General features: G+C 37.9%; 2 protein-coding genes across 2 annotated transcripts; one reads left to right on the top strand and one right to left on the bottom strand.

Moving 5' to 3' along the window:
• Positions 1-633: 633 nt before the first annotated feature.
• On the top strand, positions 634-5781 carry mpc1 (mitochondrial pyruvate carrier 1). The gene is given in 4 exon segments (XM_053231027.1): positions 634-858; positions 2520-2616; positions 3695-3827; positions 5402-5781. Coding segments are annotated over 4 exon segments (330 nt in total). The 5' UTR covers positions 634-783; the 3' UTR covers positions 5427-5781.
• Positions 5782-7146: 1365 nt separating this feature from the next.
• Positions 7147-18207, bottom strand: chs1 (chitin synthase 1). The gene is made up of 19 exons (XM_026943138.3): positions 18096-18207; positions 17552-17687; positions 16263-16448; positions 14291-15375; positions 14093-14188; positions 13835-13999; positions 13598-13745; positions 13440-13505; positions 13100-13334; positions 12806-13006; positions 10903-11187; positions 10627-10806; positions 9921-10449; positions 9509-9633; positions 9037-9395; positions 8687-8797; positions 8371-8588; positions 8186-8252; positions 7147-7991 (listed from the first exon to the last, which is right to left on the bottom strand). Exons 1-19 carry the CDS (start codon positions 18140-18142, stop codon positions 7923-7925), a joined length of 4308 nt encoding a protein of 1435 aa, XP_026798939.3. The 5' UTR covers positions 18143-18207; the 3' UTR covers positions 7147-7922.
• Between the last annotated feature and the right edge of the window lie 9193 nt (positions 18208-27400).

The raw sequence follows: 27400 nt of genomic DNA, 5'->3' as shown, positions 1-27400 counted from the left end.
ATCAGTGATTGTAAATATTTTCTACAATGTATCTCATAAGAGATCGTCATTACCTTCATTTTCACCCACATTTCTCATCTCACCTTTCTGTTATCAGCCCCAACCCTAGACACAACCCTTCATCATGAAGGAAACAGTTACTTGCAGTGACTGGTCACTGGGAAACAGTTTACACAGTGATGGTGAGTCGAGTGAATCTGCTCTCTCAACTCGTTCATCAGCAGCTGTGATGTGAGCTGGAGAGCCATGTCGAGTTCAGTATAGTCACTAACGTCTGCTCCAAAAGTTGCTAGATTTCTCAGCAGGCCCTTTTTGAATAAAAGTCACTAAAAGGGTCTAAAAAAAAACAGAATAAAGCCGTTACTGAAGATGAACAAACAGAGCTATATGAGAAGGAAAGCTATTGACGTTTATAGTCTCTATGGCAGCAATAAATCCACCCAAAGTTATTAGCTTAGCTTTGTGTGCCCACTTTTTTTTTTAAATTTGTACAGAAAAAAGGAGGTTTCTGATAAAAGTCAATTTCATCAGATATATACACACACACACTGGACTTTGATTTATTATACTGTGTATACTGCATACAGTGGGGTATATTGGGAGTTGTGTGGACTCTTACACTGAAAAAAGCTCATAAAACAGGAAGTGACGTGTGAGTTGCTGGCAGCGTAAAACAGATTTGTCCTCTATTTTCCAGCAGCCTCCTGCACGAACATCTGAGCCTTCAAGCTTTCTTTTTTTTCTTTTTAATCTTCATATTTTGTTTTATACCTGAGTGAAACAATGGCTGGCACTTTGGCTCGTAAAGCTGTGGATCATCTCCGTAGCAAGGAGTTCAGAGACTATCTGATGAGGTAAGTCATGGCTAGCAGTAGCTCCTCACTTAGGCGGTGCAGGCTAGCCTGCTAGCTACGTTAGCTAGCTCCAATTCTAAATAGCATAAATTCTGAACATTCTTGTTACTCGAATAATTAACGAGATGTGTATCGCTATTTTACTTGCACTCGACTTTATAAACATTTATCATAGGTAGATAAAGTTGACGGAAATTAGCTTTGACCGAACTGAAGGGCAAGCTCTGGCCAAGTCCCAAATGGCTCACAGCTCCCTGCCCAAGTACACTAGGGTTGTATATGAAATAATGACTTCAGCATCCTATATAGTGCACTGTGTATTAAAGTGACGGCTAATTAGCGCGGAGTGTCTTCTGTTTACATATCAGCAAGAGCTGCTAGTGCTGACAAACAACAAGCAAAGAAACAAGTTATATTTAATATAAACCAAAAAAAATCTTTTATTTCACCAAATAAAAGGAATGTAAGTCTTTAGCAATGTGGTTGGGTTAAAAAGCCTGGCCTCTTGGGTTCATTTATCAAGTCAGTTGATTTCATGAGAGTTTTATATCTAACTTTATTGAGAGAATTTGTACAGTACATTTGTACACTTGATGTCAGTTTTTATTATTTAAAATTTCCTTATTTACTTCAATAATTTTTTCCATGCTTTCTTTATTTCCACTGCACATGGGACCTTCAACGTCAGCACAGTAAGTGTTTCTTTATTATGCTTTTATAATTTAGTAAAACACTACGAGACATGCCGTTATAGGAAAATAATCCACGACAGGGTGGTGTGATGCGGCCCGGCGTGAAGCACAGTTACTCTTACCACCCGAAGTTGATTATTTTCCCGTAACTGAGCAACCCGAAGTGCTTTGTTGCTCTTACACCACAGCGATTTGCAAACGATTACAAATTTTAATTTATGATTCGACAACATGCCTTTTTTTGTCGGTTTATAGTTACATTTAATGTCGTGGAACGTCCTTGTGACAAGTTAGTTCCTGTTGTCACTTTATAACAGCTATAAACAATCATTCTCTCACCAACCTGACTTGAAGTTAATAAGATAAAAAACAAACACAGTTTGTCATGTTACACAGTCACCCCAAAAATCCTCGGTCCTGAAGACTCTCCTGTAGTGGAAAACCTACTGTTACAAAGCACTGACCCTCCTTACAGAAAGCTTCACCATCATTTTGATTAAATTACATGTTTTTTTAATCAGTTTATCATCAGCTGTAATTGTGGAGAGTCCATCATACAAGTCCCTGTGTAAGTTGTCGCTATAGAAATCATCATATATTAGAACAATGAGGATGATGATGATGATGATATTATAATAATAATAATAATAAGAAGAAGATAAACAGGTGAAACAGGATAAACCTGTGATTTGAAGTATGACCATCACTATGGTCGGGGCTGCTGTTATAGAAAACTAATTAACACCTTCCGACCAGTCAGAGTTCTACAGCGCTGGGGCGTGAAAGTTAACTTGTAAAGGACAACTTTTGGTGTCATGTAGCTGTGGGTACATTTCCTGAAACAAAGCTTCCATTAGCGTGCTCATGACATGTACCCTGCATGTCACAAACATCAACCAGCGTTTAGATAATCTTTCTACAAATGTCTGATTAAATGGATTGGACTTTACTGATCTGTTTTATTCATTTTCAGCACTTTTGGGGCCCAGTAGCAAACTGGGGGCTGCCGATTGCTGCCATCAGTGACATGAAAAAAAGTCCAGAAATTATCAGTGGACGAATGACCTTTGGTATGTGATAAAGCAGGTTTAACTCGTTTCGCAATCCAGTGCTTTGTCTGTGGTTGGTGTTTACAGACTCCAAGAAGTATAAAATACAACGTCTTTGCGTTTTCTGTATATATATGCACAGGCAGCTCCAGAATTATTGGCACCCTTGGTAAAATTGTGATGCAGTTCTGTTTTTTGATTTTCTGTTAGACTTTTTTCCACCATTATTCTGCATAAATCACGCACAGGTCTTCGACAGAAAAACAGTATGGAATCTGTAAATATTTAATTTGTAGTATTGAACTTCAACATAAATAAGTACTGCATGGCTGTTTGACTGAAAATGGAATTAATGCAGTGTACATTTTCCCATCATTACTAATTAACAGTCAATACTGAATGGCCATTTGATCAAAAACAAAAGGGAGGTTTCTGAGTTTTGTGCAGTGCTGCATATATTTTTTTCTTAATATAAAGGTTATTGTGAGATTAGGCTAAATAAAGACACACTTTTTTTCATAACCCTTTTAACCCATCTTTACAAGAGTGCCAATAATTCTGGAGCATTTCTTAAGTAATAGGCGCATCTAGACTTTTAGCTTTAGCCAATGATAGATTTCAGATGAACCTTTTCTCTATCATTTCTCTCAAGCCAGATATAGCAGGAACTCCATCCTACCTGTGTGCTATTTCTGACCTCATAGACTTAAAGGAGAAGGTTTTTCATTGTTCTCTTTTGTTAAGACCATTGAGGGAGCACTGGTACAAAGGTTGTCTTTTCATGCATTTGACATGTTTAATATGCTTTATTATGGCATGATGAGTAATGATAAAACAATGTTTGGTTAAAGCAGTGCTCCAGGTTCAAGTGGAAAACTTCATGAAAGTGAGTGAGGGTTAGTTAGCATTTTGCAAACTCCATCGTATACCCAGTAGACTCCTTAGCATTCTGTAAACAGCGTCTTGTACTGATTAGTGTCTTTTCACTGTCAGCCATATTAGTATTAGCTAGTCTCCTTTCACTGTTAATCACATCCTTATTAGCTTTTTTTTTTAAGTTAAATATTTGCACAGAATGTTTATCTTACTGTTTCACCAGCTCTGACCTGCTATTCGCTGCTGTTCATGAGATTTGCCTACAAGGTCCAGCCAAGGAACTGGCTCCTCTTCGCCTGCCATTTCACCAATGAGGCGGCACAGCTCATTCAGGGAGGACGGCTTATTAAGTACAAGTAAGACGTCATCGTTGTTAAATTTCTTACTGTGTTATAGCTGTTTTTGTTATTCTTAACATTATACATGCCTCATGTGAAAGGATGCCAAACTTGTGTGCGGTCAAGGCAACACACAAGCTGTCTTCTTATTAGAAGTGACATTTATGTCTTGTTTATTATGTCCTAAGGGTACATAAGGTTTTGCACTCCTGTGACAACTGGGAATGTCACTAATTCATGGAGAAATGTATTTTTGTTCTTTCAGAAAATAGAGAGAAATGCACTTTTATGCACATTGTGCACAATGCACATTTCTTAATTAAAATGTCTAGTGTAGAATTATATTTTGACTCTCTGCTGTAATTGTGTTTAAAAAGCCCTTGTTGCATTAGTCAGTTTACTAATTAGCTGGTTTGCTAATAGGGTGATCAGATCAGTGCTACTGATGTCACAGGATAGCTGAAAACACATTTTATTGAACTGTTCTGCTTTTAAAGTCATCAGACAAAGATATTACTCAGTAAGGTCTTTTTAGGAGAAGTTTTGATAAGGTAACACTAGAAAGAGTTTTGGAATTTTTATCCCAAATTAATTTGAAACAATCCATATATATATAAATTGTTTAACTTTTTAAAATATCTTCTATTCATTTGTGCTAATTTAGTTATTTTTGTGTGCCTGTTCTTATGTATATCTACACATGTATTCATTTATACATTTTATTCCTTTGTTATTTATAACCTTGCTCCTGCCAGGAATATAGCACTTGATGCTGAACATGGCAGTAAAAAATTAAACACCTAAACATAGGATAGCATAACACCCACGTAACAAACGAGTGACGTCCCACGTCTGTCTCACGTTTATCACTATCATCAGGCCTACATAAAGCCAAGGAATGGCAGCATACTGTAGGATATTTTGTTCCATTTAAACCTTCACTTTGGGGTGAAATAGCTCATAAATAATTAAAAATTATGAGGGGAAAAGATTCAAACCCCAGTCACCAAATCAATATAAACCCTGCTGGATATTATGAGACCTTCACTTCAGTCATGGACAATGGTGTGTTTTAGTTATGACAAAAGAAATCTCATTTATAGCATTTGGTTTTCTTTCTGTTGCGGTTTTGTTGCATCAAAAAGAGTTTTTGTGACATACGAAAAAAAAAGTAAGGGTTTTATTTGTATTCTCGGCTTTCAATTTATTGTTTATTGGGTTATAGAGTGTTTATTAGGTAAGTGAGTAGGTATAGTCAAGTGAAGGTTTAGCTAGATACTAAACAATTCGATAATAAATTTTAGATTGAATGATATTTTAAAATACTACGTAGTGAATTATGAGGTTTGTGTGGGATGCAGGGATGTTGGAGCAGGTGGTCATGCTACTTGCTAACTGGCTAGCAAGCTAACTAGTGATCAGAATAAAGTAATGAATGTCATTTGTAAGTATCTACATAAAATTAAAAACTTTTGGCATTTTATTGTTCATTTGTTATTTATTGCCTTCTTGTTAAGTAGTGGAACCTTTGAGAACAGCCTTGTAATGCCACAATAATTAGATCTTCTTTCTTCTTTTTTTTTTCTTTGCAGCATGGAGAAAAAAACGGCGAAATGATGAGCAGCCATAAACCGCGGAGGTTTTCTCTTCATAACAAACAGATAGCTTTCAGAAATCATATTTCAAATAAAGAAAACATTTAGGTTTTTATCTGATTAATGACATAAATACAATTGAACTCCCATGCTAAATGAGGATGCAGGCTTTCAGAATCGATTGGAATCAAATGTATATAAATAGAACTTTTAGAGGACTGTTACGCACATTTGCCTTTTTTTTTTTTATGTATGGTACACGTCATGCTACTGATTTCTGGAATTGTCATTTAAGGTAATTTATTCTGAAACATGGCTGAATGGTGTATATCAAGTTAATCTCAGATCATGTAATAAATAAAAGTTGATTTACTGCATTTCCTGCTGATTTGTACTGGCTGCAAACCTGCAATATTGCATTATTCAACACAATTCATATTCAGTATAGTGTAAAAACACAATGCAAGAATAAAACTACAGCGACTCGTTTGTGATTGCAGACTGCACCTTACACAAAAGAGAGATCTTGTGGAACTGTAATTGAGCGAGAAGTCTGAGAACTTGGGCTGGTATCCTAGGCGGATTCTGCATTTTGACATAAAACTCTCAATGGGACTCAGGCTTAAAAAAATAAATACATAAATAAAATATCTAACTTGCTGAGTGTGTGATTAATTATGCATTAAGTAGGTTAAAGACACATAGAAAACTTCAAACTCCACTGTGAATGCTAAATATATTAGTGTAGACAACTGTGTATTCTGTTTAAGGTATATGCCAAGAAAAGCTTCATATATTCTTTGTATCAGGTATAGCAAATACACTCTATGGCCCAGGATGTGGACACCTGACCATCACTCCCAGTGTGGACATCCCATTCCAGACGTAGTGCCACTTTGCTGTTATAATAACCTCCACTCTTCTGGGAAGGCTTTCCACTAGATTTTGGAGCATGACTGTGGGGATTTGTGTTCATTCAGCCATAAGAGCATTAGTGAAGTCGGGCAATGATGTCAGGGGAGAAGGCCTGGGGTGTAGATGGTGTTCCAGTTCATCCCAAAGGTGTTGAGTGGGGCTGAGTTCAGGGCTCTGTGCAGGACACTCAAGTTCTTCCACTCTGACTGAGGCACAATATGTCCTTACGGACCTTGCTTTGTGCACAGGGGCATTGTCATGCTGGAACAGATTTGCGCCTCTTAGTTCCAGTGAAGGGAAACTGTAATACTACAGCATATGCAGACACTTTAGGCAATTGTGCGCTTCCAATTTTGTGGCAACAGTTTGGGGAAGTTGAATATATGGATGTGATCAGGTGTCCACAACCTTTTGGCCATCTAATGTGTCTAATATGAGGCCAGGGTATAGCAATAGTTATGATTTTGGAAACCTATTTTTCAATTTTTTTTTAATTTCTGATTTTTCCCCAGTTCCTTCCCAATCTGGTCACCTGTCACTCCCCACCCACCAGTCATCTTTCCCCTATTTATGTACAGTAAACAAAATGGCATTATTTGTGCATAAAATTTTTATATATTAACAATCACAGCATTCATATTTAACACTCATATATCAAGGACTTTCCCACTGAATGTGTTTCGTTACATGTATAACTGTTCCACACCACAGATACTGAAACTTGTAAACAAATTTCCCTTTTCATATACAATGATGTTATGTCAGGTGCTCTCCAAATTGCATAAATTATGGATTGAGAAAGAAAAAAAGCAATTTACATGTAATAATCTTTTACACAGCATGCAATGGAACCATTTAATTAAAATACAAAAACTACCACAACACTTAGAGAGCCAGATAATGATTACATTTGGTACTGATCATAAAAAAAATATCACACAGTTTATAGGATTACATTACTAGGTCTAACTAGGTACTAAACTAACTGAAGAAATTACAGCTTCATTTTTGTACTTTGGCATATGGCTTGTAAATAGACTGTAATTAGGCAGTAAAAATGAAGCACACGGAACATGTTTTAAAAAAAAAAAACACACACACCCTCCCAATCCTTGAGTGAACTTGTACCATTATAATGATGACAAACCACTTTTAGGAAGCTGTGATTTTGATTTACAGTTTACAGCACCGATAAGGCAAGTCTAGTCACAAACAAGAGCTGGTAGCGCTTGCATGTAAATGATTATATGATGTTACAGCTTTCTTATTCGTTGACTAGTTCAGTTCTTTCAGTGAAGCTTGAATGTTTTTTTTTAAATAAAAATTACTTTGACTGTTTATTTTAAACACTATAGATATACCACTCCAGAGATAAATCTTTCAGCTACAGCTTTCCTTTGTTGCCTTCACCATAAAAGAATCAAAGTATAAATACAGTACACAGTATTTATTGCACATACTTGAGTCATTGCATTATTTTTCCTTTTTCTCAGCTGGATTTTCATTTGTGTTTGTAGTACAATAAAACTTGTACCCTGAAAGTGTCATTACAAGTGTGCAGTCATAAGTAAATATAAATATACTCAAATCGCTCATCTCTTCATCACAGGTCATCACCGGTTATGACAAGGTCATTCGTACTTTGGTTTTCCAAGATCAAGTCTTCCTCATCCTGCACAAAAAGTAATGTGCAGTCAACAGATTAAACCCACCATTTACACGTTCTTGTTATTCTTACAACGCTCAAAAAGAAAAAGATTATAGGTTGCTTGGGTCAGTACCAAATAATGACATACAACTGGTAAAATACCCAAATGTGATAAAAACAATTAAGCAAAATAAAAAAAAAAAAAGAAGATTACTCACTGCATCCTTTTCTGTGTAGTCCTTCTCCGAGCTTCTGTAGGCTAACACGTGGATCAAGGTGTACACTCTGTTACAGGAGACAAAAACAAGACTCAGCATATGACTTGTGTAAGAAATTCTCAATCCAGCTTTAAAGCAGCTAAAGATCATTCAAACTGCATCATGTTGTATTGGCTATAATGTACCTGTGGTAAAGCATAGCCAGAAACTGGATCAACAGAAGTATGGCAAAAGACAGCAGGAACATTAAACTTAGAGGTTCCACCTTCAGAGGTTCATCAGCCAAACTGCCATTTGGCAAATATTTAGGAATCTTGATGCTGATTATGTCACTGCCAATGGCTTGAAGAAAAAATGTGGCCACAACCCATAAGACGTTCACAATAAAGTACAGAAATACTGCCTGTCATGGAAACAGAATAGAAAGATGTGTTTTAAGGAACTACACAAGTTATATTTGGGCTAGATGAGTATTGAGTCTGAGATTGCTAGGATTGTTACCTTGTTCCGAAGGGATTTCAGTTCCCTTTCCACTTGCTCTAGATGGCTTTTGGGATCATTTATGGGTTGCAGGTAGCGCTCTATCAGTTTATTCCAGAAGTCTGTCTCATCCTGGTTAGGTGAACAAATATTTGATTCAGAGATTAGTGTGACTAATAAAATCATTTACAGACCAAACTTCATGAAGTCCAAGTTATTAATTTCTGGGCTAAACTTAATAAAGAGCAGCTCCTAACCAGCACGAAAAAAAAAAAAAAAAAACATAATCAAGAAAAATAGAATAGATGACCCTGAACCAGTGCCTCCAGTATGTGATGAGGTAGACAGAAAGACACCAATGCCGTTCTTACCTCAGACAGTTTCACAACCTGGGGGGCCACCAGGGTTCTCTCAATAGCTCGTTTGACTCTTGCCTCCAGCCTTTTCATGCGGTTGATCTGCATGCGGTTGGTCTTCAGGATCCTCCTTGCTGACTCATTAAGTGCATCCTGTAGTTCTTCCAATTGGCTGTCTGACAAAATATCCTCTGGGCCCACTTTGTCCCTTATCTCTTCATTGAGAGTGTCAGTTAGCATGAGCACCAGCTCTTCACAAAGGTCTTCCTGGTCCTTATTTCTGAGGGTGTATCTAATCTGCTCCTGGAGGTTCCTCTTGAGATTTGCATAGGTAAGCTTCCTCAGGAATACTGTTTTCACTGGTCCAACCCAGTCTGTTAGACAAAATAATGAATTATAATAGATCCTGCTCATGCTGATTACTAAAGATTGAGTAAAATCCTTAGTAAAATCATAAGCAAATCAAGTACTCATTTTTAAGACTTACCGCTGTTAGGGACAACTTCCTTTTCTTGCTCTTTCTGATCATCATATGCATCCAAGTCATCCTCCTCCTCCTCATCATCATCATATGATGTGAAAGTTTTTTGATCCATGCTGATGTCACTTGTACTGTAAAAATTTTATATGGACAGAAAATCAAAATTACACTTGCTTCAAATGTATGTCTCTGACCAAAGTTCGTGAAAATATTATCAGTATCAGAACCAGAATCGTTCTCTTCACCATATAAGTTCACACATATTTTTCTTGGTGTTTGGTCACAACACAATACATTCAACACACACATCTCAGACAACGCAACACAATTACCATCCTAATATACAAGTGGAAATGGTAGGATCAGTTGTAATTTACATTACAGTGGAGGTAGAAATAGCAGCTTGATGCAGATCTACCTGTTCACAGATTTTGTATCTTGTTCCTTGTCATTGGACAGATGCTTGATGTCTCTCATCCTCAATGCAACATCTCTGTTGTTTTCAGTAGGAAGATTTTCAGTTTGAGAGTGTTTTAAACTTTCTTCAGCACCCTGTACAGTCATCTCTGTTTTGTCCGGTGAACCATTTGGATTAACTGCTTGCTGGATTTGCTGGAGCATCAGGTTTTCGGTTTCTTGGGTGACTTGGATATTTACATCCCAGCAACAGAGTTTGCAGTTGCGGTTACACAAAATTCCAACGTGCTTCTTCTGCTCCTTCTCTTTGTTGGATTCTCGAGTGCCCCAGGAGACATTGTTCATGTTGACCAAGGAGTAGATAGTAAGGAGGAGGTAACCGCTAGGGATGCATATAAAGTACATGAGACCGTAGACAATCATGCCAAACTCCTGGGGATGAAGTATTGCTGTGACCAAGTACAAGATTGCCATGGACACCAGAAATATCCCAGTAGGGGTGATGAATGTGCCTTCCTTCACCATGTCACCTGTTACCACATTGAGAATGTTTAAGTAAGCTGGTATAGAACAAAGGGATCACAAACAGTGCTATGGAAGGCCATATCATTGTTGAGTTTTGTCATAGCTATAACATGACCTACAGTAAGTTACTTTTTGAGAGAAAAAACAGACATGCAGGTTTGGAATAATAGGCTATCACTCACCAATAATGGAGAAGAAAGATGCTGTCATCAGAAATGCATACAAAACACTAAGAATGGCAGCGATGGTAATCTGGAAGTTGGATTTGGTGAAGAAACAAATTAGCATGTAAACAACTGGTGGTATGACAGCTATGATAATGGACAGGTCTCCTGGGATACTAAACACGAACTGGAAAGCCCCTAAAGAAAAGAGAATAATAAAAGAAAAAATCTTTAGTATCTAATAATATAGAACAGTCCATTTTCCATGAAATGTGAAAACCTGGATATACTGACCAGCTACCATCAAGGTGACAGAAGCAGGTCCAAGAATAGAAGAAGCCACAGTGAAGATCTGGTAGAAGATGTAGAGCATAGATATGGAAGAGTTCCTTTTTACAGTTTCTTTTCCACTGTGTAGAAGGTCTAAAGTATTTGCAAGAGTAGAGGGACCCCAGCGGCGCCTTTGGTTGTAGAACTCCTTAAATTCTTGAGGAGAATTAGTGTAAGCATCCGAGGCAGCATTGTACTCCACTCTCCATCCCTGCTGGAGAAGCAATGTGCAAAGCCAGCGATCCTCACCTGAAAGTGCATTGTAAATAATCAGGCAATAATGCTACCATTACCCCTGACCATAATAATCACTGTGATCATACAGTACATTCTCTAAAGTGATGCCTATGATAATTATTTCACTACACTTCCTAACTCATGACATTAATTAGGCCATTACGGTGTCACACACAACACGATACATAGTTCACAAGCAAATGAACGTAAAGTCACAGAATCCGAAATAAATTTGGAAACATTATTGGTGTGGGTCTGAATTCATAACCAATGAGTGGTCAGTTAGGTCCTAACTAAGGATGCATTGATACAGTAACACTCTGGGTTACTGATCAGAAGGTTACTGATCAGAAGGGCAGGGGTTCAAGCCACATTACTGCCAAGGTGTCACTGTTGGGCCTTTGCGCAAGGCCCTTAACTGGCTGAGCCTGCGCTCTGACCCCAACTTCCTATCAAGCTAGGATATGTGAAAAGAATTTCTCTGTGCTGTAATGTACACTATATGTGACAAATAAAGTCTTCTCTTCAATCAGTTAATCAATCTTTCCTGCTACCTTTTTTTCCCCCAAAAGATATTTATTATTTAACGTTTAATAATTAATGGAATTAGCCTAGTTTTAGAGCTAGGCACACGTGAAAAAATCAATAAAATGGAATTGAATGTGGTCTTTATACAATGCATCTGGTGTGAATTGGCTCTGTTTCCCCTGTTTAAAAAGCAGCCACGAAGCGCACTTGTGTGTGTTCATGCAACTATGCTACTAGCCTTGTTCATTACTGAGTTGATTCTAAATGAAGTGCGTTCCCTGTCTACATTAGTTAGCTTGGAATCCCTCATCAGTGACTGATAGTAGCTGATTGTTAAGAACAATATACAGGGTAAGAGCTGTTATTGCTCACCTAGGGTTGACTGTAAACATTTGTTCTCACCTAGCCTGCATCGCTTGCTGAGGCTTATGCCGAGTTTTATGTTTAAGCTGTTTTATCAGGTGACTTGTGTTGAGAGATGATGCTGTAGTTCCTTCTTTTGATATTTTTGCAGAGCACATTATCATGACAACATACACTAGCCCTATGTCACATACTACGACCTGGTAACCGGGGCATCCTTTTCGAGTCTGAGTAAATGAGCATGTTATCATGCTGATACCAGATACCAACATTGGTACTGATGCATCCCTAGTCCTAACCCTTTTAAACTGGAGCAAGTTAAGTGGATGAATCGTGGATACCTGTGAACCCACAGTAAGTGTGCTGATGAAAAGACAACTTAAAAAGGAATGAGAAGCCAGAGAATGTTAATTTTCCCAAATAGGTCGGATTGAAAATGAACTCCAAACTAAAATGGGTCAAAGAAGACTCAGTGTGTTGTCACTGCTGGCTATTGAGTCAGAGCGTGTTATAGAGATAGACTTTGAGGATTTGGTGGATGAGTTTTGCGAGGTGAAAAGCAATAAATACGCCACCTAAGGTAAGACTGGTTTCTGCACATTAACAAGACTCAAATACTCATAATGGATTTGTAATGTAGTAATGTATGCATTTTATTTTGCAGGAGTTGGATTGCAGGGCAGCACAGTCAGGGCTCTATGCAAGATTTACTAAACAATCCCTGCATACGTCTGCTTACCTTGGTCATATTGGACGTACTCAGAAGCCCTGGTGGCCTTGGTGGTGTATCGTTTCAGCACATTGTCATCCATTAGAGCTGACCCTCTGAACAGGCTGAAGCATCCAGGGCTACAAAGCACACACCCAAACACATGCTCTGCTGTTTTCTGTAGCCAGTGACCCACAGCATACTCAAACTTCTGATACCACACCATTGGCCCTGCAATCAAATGTGAACTTTCATTACCACCTGAAATAGATGCATTTTGAATTGAAAGGAGACACACTGTGCCAAAAATGACAAAATTCTTACCCATTCCAGTTGGATGAATTCTTCCACAAGCAGCACCTACATTAGCATACATTCGAAGACGATCAACCAGTAAAATCACAGCAGAGGGATGGAAGTCAGTGTCTCCATCCAAAGCCAAGATATACGTGTTGTCATCTGATATGTGTTTCCTTTTACTATCGTTATCAAAGGTTGGTAAGAGGTAAGCTTCTCCATCCAGTGATATGAGACTTGCACGACATACATTGTTCTGTCTCTGTTAACACACATAAAGAAAAGTCCACATGAACAATGATTTCATTTGCTTAGCATATAATTAATATGTAACCACTGTATCATATGGCATTAGAAGAAGACTTACAGTGATTTTTTGGGGATTTTTCACTATGTAACCTTTCCAACCCAGAAGATAATACATATACATTATCTGCAAAGAAAAATCATCAAAATATGTGATATGTCAAAGATTTCCACATATGATGATAATTCTAAAACACAACTTAATTTCTTCCATCTCACCTGTGACCATCTCTTTTTGTTTCGTATTAGTCCTTTGTCCTTGAGATGGACAAATAACGTATTTCCCTCTGGTAGCACAAATGCAATCCGACCACCATAAGGACTTTCAATGATAGAGACTTCATCTGGCTCTTTGTTTGTGAATACTCTGAAGAGCATAGTAGTTAAATTTTTAATTATGCAATAGTCATTTGATAAATCATAAACAATATCATTTTTTAAAAAAATGACTGTTACCTGTATACTTCCATGACCACATTTATTAGATCTTCCACATATGAATTGACCATCTTTTTCTCAGTGCCTTTATCTTTCATGAAGGCATCATCGACAAAAATATGGCATTCAAAGTCAAAGTAATCTTTGTGTTCTTCTTTTGGATCACCTCTGTACCTGTCCAGTCTAAAACCATGACATATTGGAGTGAGGTGGACATAAAAAATAAAATCCAAAAAAACTTTCTTATACAAACAAAAAAAAACCATTAATTTTTACCTGAACATTGAGGTGAGGATCTTAAGCATCTCATCATATGTTTCATGCCACATTGTTGCACAGAGATATATGACACAGTTCTCTATATCCTCAAAGCTGAAATACATACATTTAAAAAAAATTAAAACACCATTTTAAAATTTTGTGGACACCAGAAGACTTTTGATGTTCAAAACCAAGCAAATTTAATCATATTACCTTTCTGGGTTCTTCACTTTCATTTTGGTGTTTAGAAGTAGAGATTGATCAATGAAAGCAGATTCGTACAGCCGCCGCACAAAGAGCTGGGATGTCCGCTCGATACGTGGCACCTTCATGCTCCAAACATAATATGTGCATGTAATCAACCCGAGCCACATGCACACCCCCTCAAGCGCAAGCATGGAGAAAGGCCAAACTGCATAATGGCTATTCAGTGTTGTTCTGCAGATACTCTTGGAAAGTTCCAGGAGGATCAGTGGAGTGCTGTTAGAGACCTTCATATTCGCAAGACCAGAGCAAAAGTCCAGAAATGGGTTGTCAATTGATGTGTAGTTGTCTGTCACCTCAGAGAAGTAAGAAGTCTCTGGTGCCACATCCAAGGTGCTCGCTTGAGTCAGGAAAAGTGTTATGCCTACAATCAGTGTAACAGGGCCTGTCAATAAGACTGGCATGGCAAAGCTCATCCTCACGGCATGGATCTTGCAGGCCACAACCCCAAACCAGTGGCAGGCGGCAGAGCAGAAGGCTTGAAGGAAGAACACCCCAAGGCCTATCTCAAGGGTATTATCTGTAATTTCTGTGAAAGCATTCCAGTTGATGCGGGTCTCAGCTATTAAGCAATAATAAAGGAAGTACACCCCAACAGTGACAGCAATCCTCATGAGACTGGTGATCATGAAGACAGAATCTCTGAAGCCATCTAACTCAGCTAGCATATCCTGAATATTATTGCTGGCCTGTAGAGAATTCTCCCACCAGTTAAGAGAGATAAGCAGTGAAGCCAATATAGCAATGCCAACATAGTAGTAACAGTCTTTCCCTTGGTTTGGGAGATAAGAAGTCATTCGCACATTGTAATCGGCAGCCAGCAGGCTGTAGCCAGTGAGCACTAGAATAATGGAGCAAATAGGAAAGATGATCATCCAGCGTTGGTGCTGAAGACGAAGGACAGCATGAAGGAAGGCAGTGCCAATGCAGACTCCTCCAGATATGAAAAGGTTGGTGAGCACATCAAACTGAGGCATGACAACCAGAACCAAGATCGAGGTCCCCAGTGCCACTAGGATCTCAATTACTGAAATCTGAAATAAGATATAACAACATTTGTGGACCACTTCACAGACGTCCAGGAAAGGGATATCATTTGGTGTGTAGTTGTTTGCAGTTTCTGAAACCACATTTAATTTGCCACGGAAGTCAGTTGTTATATTTTTTAAGTGGAAGGATATATAGGTCACTAAAGCGTTGTGAATCATGGATCCTACATCCATGTAGACTTATATACACTTTAAAAAAGCAGATGCATATAGATATATTTTCTAGTGTAGAGGTCATCGACTGGTGGACTGCAGTCCACATTAACTATGGCTGTTTCTGTAGCAGATCCTCTGTTGCAGTTTTTCCAATCATATGCATTTATGTAAATTTTTTTTACTGAAGGCAACTTCAGACCTGAGACTAGCTACAGGGCTAGAGACATCAGTTCGGAAAGGGGAGAGTTTTCACAGATTTTTCATCTTTGTTCTTCCTGATTAGCAAACTCACATGGTTTGTTAAAAATAAAATCTCCCAAAAACAGAATGTTTAAAGATAAATGGAGAGAGAAGTATATGCTTATTCTTCCAAAGGCAAATTAAAAACAACAACCCGTCTGTTCATTGCATTAGTCAAAACTGGTAACATGAAACTCCACTGCAAAACAAAACACCACCAGCCATAAACTAATCATTAATGGATAAGAATTAAAAGGTAACTGTTGCACCATTCAGTCTTGTTAGTTGCTTATATAGACCTTTGTAAGCAAAGACATTTATGTAACTGAACCTTTACAAATTTTAGTTGAATACTCCTGGTCTAGGGATATGCTAACGTACTGTATCTATCACAAATAGATCAAGCTGGGAATACCATAAAAATGTCACCAATTAAGGTATTATTTGTTTACTGTATTTGCATTAGATCAACTCACAATCGCCATGGTTTTCTTGCTGGGTGGAACAAAGCTTTTGAAGGCACATTTCCACAGACACTTGAGGAACACCAACAGGTTGGGTGTTACTAGGGCACACATCAGCAGTAGCGTGTAGAACTGCCTATCCGTAGAACTCCGGAGGGAATTTGGACTGGAAAGTGTGGCCAATGTTAGGAGAGAACCCTGCAATAAGATTTGTTATATTATTTAAAAAACTTTAAAAAGAGCTTAAAGGAAAACTTCACCTTGAAACCTATAAATATGTTTATTTTAATTTGCTGGTTGATGCTGTATTTTTGTTTTTCTCATAAGTATTTAGCTGTTGTCTGCCATTCTGATGTCACAGGGGGACATTGCTAGTGCAGCTGTAATAGCGTTTAATAGGAGAAAAAAAATCTCACACATAATTGAAAACAGGTTTTGCTTTGAAACCTGTTTGTGCAGAGTGTACAGCTGAGGAGGTGAGAGAGCTGGATAGACTAAAAAACTAAAGTGCTGCCGCATCGCTCTCTTTATTCAGAGATAAAGCAAGGCAAAATCCCACTAGCACCAATATGAGCAGGTAGTTGAATGACATTTTGGGTACTACAGAAAACAGCTAACCAGTGTCTAGTGAAACTAGTCAAACATGTTGTGGAAAGATGAATAAATTTGAAAAGAATTTCATTACAAATATATTTTGGACTCAACTGAAGCTCATTTAGTTAAAAAGATTAATATGCAAGTCATTCAGCATGGATTTTTCCTTTCAAGGTACATTTTGTGAAACATTCAAACATTTAAAAAGAGATTTCTTATTATGATGTCAGTTTAGGAGACTCCCTGACATATGTGGTGACTTTGAAACAAGAAATAAAATAGAGATCAAAATCAATCAGTTGTAAAAAAGGGGAAAAAATGTTGTGTGAATTTGCATTTCCTTATGATCCCTAATGATCCCTTTACCATCTTAATTTACTTCCTTATTGCAAAGTGACTAAGTCATCAGACACCAGTTCATTCTATCTACACGTTGCTAGGATATCACTGTAAACCAGTTAGGGTAGGAACATTCAGAAACTTTCAGGGAGATATAGATTACAGAGTACAAAGTGCTCAGTAGCTCAGTGCTATGATAAATTCCCTTGTAAACTGCTGTAGATACAGGCAACATTCCATATCATATCAGATGTAAATTGAGTTGAATAAATAGAAACGGGTGTGGTGGTTGTTATGAAGACAGTTCTGAAGAGTATGTAATGAATGATTTATGAATTATGTATATGTCATTCAATGTTACAATTCACCTTGCTGATGACGGCACTGGTCAAGACCAGTAGACCTACAACCACTGCCATGAAATGCTGCATTAACATCAAACATGTTCTCTTCTTTTCTTTCTCAGCTCCAATAGGATTCAGCTGAAATGGGTCCCATGTGTCCCTGTAAAAGCATTAATTCATTTTGAGATGCTCAGATGTACATTGGATATTGCATATTTTATCATTCTTCTGGGTGACAATAATATACACATACTCACATATTAATATGAGACGATAATATGTACACACTCTCTTATACAGTGAGCTAATCAAGGAAATGCTACTTTCATAGCCATAACCCGGGACTACATGTAGGCCACACTGGCACTTAATACTTCTTAACAGCAAAGTCTCTTATAAAACAGATTTTTATAAATCTAACAAGGTGTATAATTAGAATATTATTAAAATATACACTCTCACAAATCCACCTGATCCAGTTAAATGACTTAATGGCAAAGACTAATACTAGTTCTCAACCAGTCAAAAAATATGTCATATATAATTCAAAATGTTTATTTGATGGTACCTGTGCCTCCCCTCTCTCTTTCGGCCCCTATTCCTCAGGTCCTCCATGTTGTTCTGCTACTCCATGAACAGTCTGAAATGAAGTCACGTCCAGAGACTGGTTTATTTAAGTCTTTAGCCCTGACTCATTTACAATGCACAAAGTCATAAACAGGTACAAGGATCACCTGAGCAGAGATTCACTCTGTGTCTTCAACAGGAAATGGTTAGTTTATATACAGGGCAAAGATCAATAGCTGGTAACATTATCAACCCCTTTATAAAATTGAATAGAGACTGTCAAGAGAACAGTAGAGTGTAATAACCGTATTTAAAGGAAAAACAATAGGGAAGCAGAATGAGCATACAGATATTTTAAGCTACCAACTTACATTAATGCATACACATCAGTATTTACAGTGTATTTTAGAACTCTCAGATATCATTACATATATGTTTTTCAAAGCTATTTGTAATGCAAAGGTATTATTCGTAAAAAAGATATTTTTGATATGTCACATAGATTTAAAACATAGCATTGCATCATAACACTTGCTGTGGAACTACAGTTAGGTCCGGAAGTATTTGGACAATGACAGAGTTTTTGTGATTTTTGCCTTTATACACCACCACAATGGATTTGAAATAAAACAATCAAGATGTGATCGAAGTGTAGACTTTCAGTTTTATTTTAAGAGGTTCCACAAAAATATGGCATTTCCCATTTAGGATTTACAGCCATTTTAAGCAAAGTACTTCCATTTTCAGGGGCTCAAAGGTATTTGGACAAAGCGACTGACAAGAAGTTAATTGACCAGTTGTGGTCCGTTCCCTTGTTACTTCAAGACAAATGAAGCAGATAAAAGGTCTGGAGTTGATATCGGGTATTGATTTGGCATTTGGCAGCTGTTCGACTGGAGCTACCAATATAAAGGCCAAGGAGATCTCAAGATCGCAAGTGAAGGAGGCCATCATTAGGCTGAAAAAACAACATAAATCTATAAGGGAGATAGCAAAAACCTTAAGTATGACCAAATCAACAGTTGGGTACATTCTTAGAAAGAAAGAAAGCACTGGTGAGCTCAACAACATCGAAAGGCCTAGAAGACCACGGAAGACAACTGAAGTGGATGATCACCGAATCCTTTCCTTGGTGAAGAAAAACCCCTTCACAACATCAACAGAAGTCAAGAATACTCTGGAGAAGGTAGGCGTATCATTGTCAAAATCTACAATCAAGAGACGCCTTCATGAATGTAAATACAGAGGGTTTACAACAAGGTGCAAACCACTGGTAACACTCAAGAACAGGAAAGCCAGATTAGACTTCTAATCTGGCCAGAAAACATATAAAAAGCCTCCCATGTTCTGGAATAAGATTCTTTGGACTGATGAAAAAAAAGATTAACTTGTACCAGAATGATGGGAAGAGAAAAGTATGGTGAAAGAAAGGAACAGCTCATGATTCAAAGTATACCACATCATGCCTAAACATGGTGGAGGCAGTGTTATGGCATGGACATGAATGGCTGCCAATGGAACAGGCTCACTGGTGTTTATTGATGATGTGACTGCTGACAGAAGTAGCAAGATGAATTCTGAGGTGTATAGGGCTATACTCTCTGCTCACATTCAGCCAAATGCTACAAAACTGATAGGATGCTGCTTCACAGTGCGTGTGGATATTGACCCTAAACATACTGTGAAAGCAACTCAAGACTTTTTGAAGGCAAAGAAATGGAATATTCTTCAGTGATCAAGTCAGTTGCCTGATCTCAACCCAACAGAGCTGCTTTTCACTTACTGAAGACAAGACTGAAGGCAGAAAGACCCACAAACAAGCAACTGAAGGTGGCGGCAGTGAAGACCTGGCTGTGTATATATATATATATATATATATATATATATATATATATATATATATATATATATATATATATATATATATATATATATATATATAGTTCTGGAAGTCTATTCATTTTTCCATGTTTAATAGTAATATACAAGCTGTATACAGGACTGGATCCAGATGTCATCAAGGTGCGGACACCCTTGGTCACATGCCCCTTGGACATGCCCCTGACTTACCCAGTTCTGGTCTGCCATCTTCAGCACTCGTATATACCATATGTGACAAGGAGATCAGCCCTAACCCTTTGATTATTATTTTGAGGCCATTGCCTTTTCCACACTTTTAGCTAGATGTTTGATCCTTTGATTTTTGAGGTGCGTGATGGATGGCACACCTCAACCTGGAGAACCTGGAGAACCTGGAGACTTTTTTCACAGTGCAGATTATATAGTGAAGTATAATTTTATTTTATACAATTTTTATATTACCTTTCTGTTACCTCCTTTCCATCTTCATAGAAAGTCTTTTTTGTTTCTGGTATGTGTGAGGAATGAGTGAGTGTAATTTATTTCACACTTCTATTAGAAAATCAATAAAATATTTGAAAAACTGTTAAATAATTGCTAAAAATATATTCTCATAAATGCCAACATAATTATTTAAGTATTTGAGTGTAAATCATTATTTATTTCAGAAAGATTTAAGGTTGTCTGGTTTAGGCTAATAGCTCTCTCCTAGGCTTAGGCATGGTATGAATTATTGGCTACATTTTATGAGAAGTGTTTGTGAACTCCTTCTAGCTTGTGTATGGAATTTGGCAGACACCCTTATCCAGAGCAACTTACATTTATCTCATTTATACAACTGAGCAGTTGAGGGTTAAGGGCCTTGCTCACTGTGCCCAGCAGTGGCAGCTTGGCACTGCTGGAATTTGAACTCACAACGTTAACAGTAATCCATCGTTTTAACCACTGAGCTACCACTACCTGTAGCCTGCCTGCCACACTATCTGTGTATGTTTGCAATCGTTTTGGTACTGAGACAACGGTGTGCTTATTTGGCTTTAGCTTATAACATGTTTGGTCAGACACTAGGCCACATTGCTCATTTTTAGGCAATATATTTTTTTTTTTACAACAGTCAGTTCCAACCATGCAATTTGACTGGTTAAAAAATTCTATCATTACTATTATAATCCCCTCGACCAAGCCTGGAAAAGCATCACAAAAGAAGAAGGGTTGCCAGAATAATGCAGTTATTGCAAGCAAGGTCAGATGTTGGTGCCCCAAGTGGAATTGTATTGTGGTGCCCCATCGCCATATTGTGAAGGTTTAAAAAAAAACATTATTGTTTTAAAAAAAAAACTGTATATATTACAGTTATATATTAGTGTTAAACTATTTACATTTGTTGCTCTACAGCATAACAACAAAAATTATACAAACATAATTATGACTATTAAATAATTGAAAATAACAAATAAATATAATAAATAAATAAAACCATAATAAAATAATTTTTTAAATAATCTTTTTCCTATGTCTTCTGTTGAATAATTTCAATTTTCAAAATTGTACAAATGCGCACTCCTGCTTTTTCTGGTGGCAGTCATCAATAAGCTTATCGTAAAATGGCTTTGCCAATTCAGAGTTGATGCTGATTTTTGCCAAACCACTCAAACGCTCTTGTGCCATAGAGGAGCCTAAGTATATTTTAATGAGCTTCACTTTAGAAAAACTTCAATCAGCAGAGGCATCTGTCACAGGGAGTGTCACTGATATGCGCAGAGCAGTCCAGAGATTTAGGTACAGCTCTTGCAAATGGTTGTCATGAAGAAATGAAAGCATCTCCAGAGCTGTTGTGTCTGGTGGTAATTGTGGGAGGTTTATGGCCAGCTCCTGACCATCAATATCAGCTTCTCCAGCTCAGTGCAGTGTTCTGTAACGTCTCCTTCAACATCCCTTGAACTTGGCTGAAATTAAGCGGCACTCCAACTCTGTCTTTGACCTGACTGAAAATATCAAATCTCTCTTGCAGTGATGTCAAACCAGAGTCCACAACTCTGCTGAAAAATGTTACCTCTAGGTGTCTGAGGGCATCACTGATGGGCTCATCTGCAGCCTCATAGGCAAAATACCTTTTAGTGCTCCTGAACCCTTTGTCTATAAGCCCAGGCTCTATGTCTAGGGCCTCACAGAGTTCCTTGGTAATTGACTGAGCATCAGCAAATCCAGACTGTCTTGGAGAGACAGTTTTTCGCATTCTCAATGAGTCAAACAGCAAGGTCCAGTTGCATTGAACTAGATCAAAACATCTTGTTCACCTGATCAATAGTTGTAAAGATGTCAAACCATACAACAGAGCATATTAAAAACTTGAAGGAAGCCACTTCTGCCAGGTCCTGAGCCTCTACTTTGGTAACTGGATCATTCACAGTTTGCCTAGCCTCAAAGAGAGCATCTTTGATTTCTTTCATTTGGTGTCTGACACTCCTGGACTTCGATGTCAGGTTTACATGCTGTAACAAGATGTTCCATCCCTGTGTAGCTCCTGAAAAGCATGTGAAGAGTTTCTGCACATAACCAAAGCATACCCTAAAAGTATACCCAAAATACGCTAAAAGTTATGCTAGTTGATGGAACTGGGTAAGTGTGGGATGCTGTGTTGGTACTTCGAGTAGCTGCTGGGTTCCACTGGCTCAGTGCTGGATGCTGAGTAAGTGTCAGTATAGCTGCTGGGTTCCACTGCCTGGATGCTGAAGTAACATTGTAGAGGTGTGTAAATTTGTGAAGGCAATGTCAGATGCAGTAGTGGGTTTTGGCCCCATCCCAATGCGGTGTGGTGATGTATTCATAAATTCATAACATACGTAACATATGTAACATAAATTCATAACATATATAACATACGTAGAGACAAAAAATAGGTCTACCCAGATGATTCCGCTAATTATTATTTACAGACCCCCAGGGCCATATTCTGAAATCCTTTGTGAATTTGCGGATTTCATCTCTAACCTTGTTGTTTCTTTAGACAAAGCATTAATTGTTGGAGACTTTAATATTCATTTTGATAATCCAGAAGACCCTCTGAGAACAGCAGTTGTGTCCATTCTTGATTCAGTAGGGGTTAATCAGAATGTAATAGGACCCACTCATAGTGGTGGTCACACGCTTGATTAAATACAGAAAATATAGTCACATTTCTGCAGTCTGACGCTATCTCAGATCATTATCTCATCTCATTTAAAATCTATCTTAATCATAATATATTCACCTTGCCATCCTACTGTGTCGAACGTACATTCACGTTAGCAACTGCACAGAGTTTTATCAGTAATCTCCCAGAGTTACCAACCATGATTGGATCACTGTCTGATCCCGAAGAACACGCACCTTAAAACAGATCACTCGAAAACTAGAACTAAATCATTGGCATAAATGGCATCAAACTAAATTGGAAGTATTTCAAATAGCTTGGAAGGAGAGCCTTTTGAGCTATAGAAAATCTCTTAGTGCTACTAGATCAATGTATCTCTCCACCGTAATTGAAGATAACAAAAGTAATCCTAGATTCTTATTTAATACTATAGCAAAATTGACTAGTAATAAGACTACAATAGAAACATGCATCACTATATACAAGCGTCACTATATAGCAGTGATGACTTCATGAATTTTTTTCGATGGTAAAATTGAAAATATCAGGCACAAAATTCAGACTATTAATTTAAAACCAGACAGTTTTATAACTAACCCTGTAGATAATAATATAATGATATCAGATCAACAATTAGAATGTTTTACTCCCCTAAGAGAGACTGAACTAATTTCATTAATTTCATCATCAAAATCATCAACCTGTATGCTAGATCCCTTACCTACATGTTTCTTCAAACAGATAATTTAGGACACAGTCAAACCTTTTCTAAAGATAATAGATTCTTCCCTTAGCACTGGCTATGTACCTAAATCTTTTAAACTAGCAGTTATCAAACTACCCTGATTAAAAAAAACCTAGCCTCGACCCCTGTCAGCTGTCTAAGTATAGACCAATATCAAACCTCCCCTTTATCTCCCCTTTATCTCCATGATCCTAGAAAAGGTTGTAGCACAGCAGCTATGCTCATACCTACATAGGAATAACATTCATGAAATGTATCAGTCAGGATTTAGGCCTCATCATAGCACAGAGACAGCACTGGTTAAAGTGGTAAATGACTTCTACTGGCCTTTGATCAGGGTTGTGTCTCTTTGCTTGTGTTGCTTGACCTTAGTGCAGCTTTTGATACTGTTGATCATGCTATTCTCCTCGATAGACTAGAAAATGTTGTAAGCGTTAAGGGAATGTCCCTCTCCTGGCTCAGGTCTTATTTGACTGATCGTTATCAGTTTGTAATTGTAAATAGTGACTTCTCTACGCATACTAAGGTAAAGTTTGGTGTTCCACAAGGTTCTGTTTTAGGCCCATTGCTCTTTTCTTTATATATGCTATCTCTGGGCAAAATTATTCGTAAACATGGTATTAGCTTCCACTGTTATGCTGATGACACACAGTTGTATGTTTCAGCAAAGTCAGATGACAGACACCAGCTTAATAAAGTTGAGGAATGTGTAAAGGACATTGGATGCTTCTTAACTTTCTTTTACTTAATTCTGACAAGACGGAAGTACTTGTACTAGGACCACATGCAGCTAGAAGTAAGCTTTCTGATTACATAATAACTCTGGATGGCCTTTCTGTTTCATCATGAGCAGCAGTAACAGACCTTGGTGTGATTATTGACTCCAGTATTTCATTTGAAGCTCATGTAGATAATATTACTAGGATAGCTTTGTTTCATCTCAGAAATATTGATAAGATAAGAAGTATATTCTCACTACATGATGCAGAAAAATTAGTTCATGCTTTTGTTACCTCTAGGTTGGATTATTGTAATGCCTTGCTATCTGGATGTTCAGTAGGTCCTTACTAGAACCAGAAGTTATGACCATGTCACCCCTATCTTATCCACACTACATTGGCTCCCAATCAAATTTTGCACTGATTATAAAATACTAATATTGATCTATAAAGCAGTGAATGGTCTCACGCCACAGTACCTGAGTGAACTTTTGGTCTTTTATGATCCGCCACGCCTACTTCAAAAGGTGCAGGCTATTTGTTGGTACCTTGAATAGTGAAGGCTGCAGCAGCGGGTAGAGCTTTCGCTTACAAAGCCCCACAGTTATGAAACAGCCTTCCAGCTAGTGTTTGGGGCTCAGACACAGTCTCAGTGTTTAAGTCTTTACATGAAAACATATTCGTTTAGTCAAGTGTTTTGGAAATAGTTTTTTCTTAGGTAAAGGAGCAGGTCTGGAGGGTTCACAGGCATAGAGTGTTGTGGTGAACTGGGATGTTTGGATGCTGTCGCCCCCCCACTCTCACACGTTCACTCAGGTTTGTCGACGGTGGAGTGGCTGGCTGCTTTATGTCCCATGTCTATGCTACCTTTTAGTTATGCTGTCACAGCTAGTCTTGCCGGAGTCCCTGCTTGCACTCTGCATGCAAAGTACATTGTCCTCAACCATTATGGGACAAAAGCTTACTTAACACTTTCTCCCTCTCTTTCCCTCTCTCTCCCGCTCTCTGTCAAGCTACACATGCTACTCCTGAGATACCAGTGATCCTGACCCTTCTGCTCTCCGGACCTGCCTGATCCACCTGCTGCCCTACTTCTGGTTGGAATTCTCATCGTTTGAGATCGTTTTGAGACTGATGGGGGCAGTGGAGATGGCTTGGGGATCTCATATGGGGAGTTATACTGTGATGGCTTGGGACAGAGATTGCTGTGGTGGCTTTGGGGCTGCGGTTGCCACGAGCAGCTTTGTACTCAGGACTCCATCAGTGGACAGTGGATAGGTTTAACAAAGCAGACTTCATGTGAAAACTGTGATGAATTTACTGGTTGCACAATTGCACTATTTGTCCAAGTAGTACACAGTTATAGAAGGGACTTTTTATAATTGCACTATCAGTTATCACCCAGATGAGGATTGGTTCCCTTTTGAGTCTGGTTCCTCTCAAGGTTTCTTCCTCATATCATCTTAGAAAGTTTTTCCTTGCCACCATCGCCACTGGCTTGCTCACTAGGGATAAATTCACATATTTACAATTTATTTTGGTTTAATTTAATTTGAATCTATTTATTTCTGTAAAGATGCTTTGTGACAATGTCCATTGTTAAAAGCACTATACAAATAAAATTGAATTGAATTGAATGCGGAGTCAGTGCCAGTGTAGCTGCTGGGATCCACTCACTCAGTGCTGGATGCTTCCTCTCCTTTAGCGACAATGAATAATGAATAACAGGATATATTAGTCATTCAGGGGTGAAGTTTTATAATACTGAGTGAGTCAGGCACTCTGTATACTGAACTACAACCAACCTTGGGCTGAATTTAGCTTTTCACTGCCTAGTTAGTCAAAAATTGGCTGATTTCCCAGCCCCACAATACCAATGAAATGTTATGCTACTCATAGCTTGTTTGAATACCACCAGATAAATATTTAAAAATGTACTGTAATGTTTTTTTTAATTATTTAATAAAAGCAGTTTTTGCCCTTTGCTGCATCCACTAGGTGTCATTATAAGACCAAGACATCTGGAATGATATGATTATATAGAACCAGCATTATATAAACAAAACATTTAATATACACAGCTTAATATACAAAGATTCCAACTACAACCAATCAGTTTTCAGAAAAGACACAACAAAATGAAACAGCTGTTACATAAAATTAGGAAAATGTGCTGGAATTAAAATGATTGATCATGTTAAATACCTTTAAATTTTTACATCAGTTACTTAATTTTCCCACTAAACCTTTTCCATTTTGCGAACATGCCTGAAAGTGATGCATCCGCTTCATCTTGAGCTTTTTTTTTCTTTCCCTTCTCAGCTCCGGACTCCTGTTGTCTCTTCTCACACACAGAGGCAAAACAGATGCACAGAGATATAATAGGCCTACTTTATATATATTATAAACATAGATTTTCTATATTTATATATTTTATATATATATATATATATATATATATATATATATATATATATATATATATATATATATATATATATATATATACACACACACCGATTATGACCACTGACTATGTGAAGTGAATAATATTGATTATCTCGTTACAATAGCACCTGTCAAGGGTTGAGATATATTAAGCAGCAAGTGACCAGTCGGTTCTCAAAGTTGAAGTGTTGGAAACAGGAAAAATGGGCAAGCGTAAGGATTAGAGAGACTTTGACAATGGCCAAATTGTGATGGCTAGATGACTGGGTCAGAGCATCTTTAAAACGGCAGGCCTCGTGGGGTGTTCCCAGTATGGAGTGGTTAGTACCTACCAAAAGTGGTCCAAGGAAGGGCAACCAGTGAACTAGCGACAGGATCATGGGTGCCCAAGGCTCACTGAT

The sequence above is a fragment of the Pangasianodon hypophthalmus genome, chromosome 28 (genome assembly GCF_027358585.1).
Source record: "Pangasianodon hypophthalmus isolate fPanHyp1 chromosome 28, fPanHyp1.pri, whole genome shotgun sequence".
In the NCBI taxonomy this organism is placed as follows: domain Eukaryota; kingdom Metazoa; phylum Chordata; class Actinopteri; order Siluriformes; family Pangasiidae; genus Pangasianodon; species Pangasianodon hypophthalmus.
Note: the sequence above shows the minus strand (reverse complement) of the source record. Positions and strands in the feature narration are given on the sequence as shown.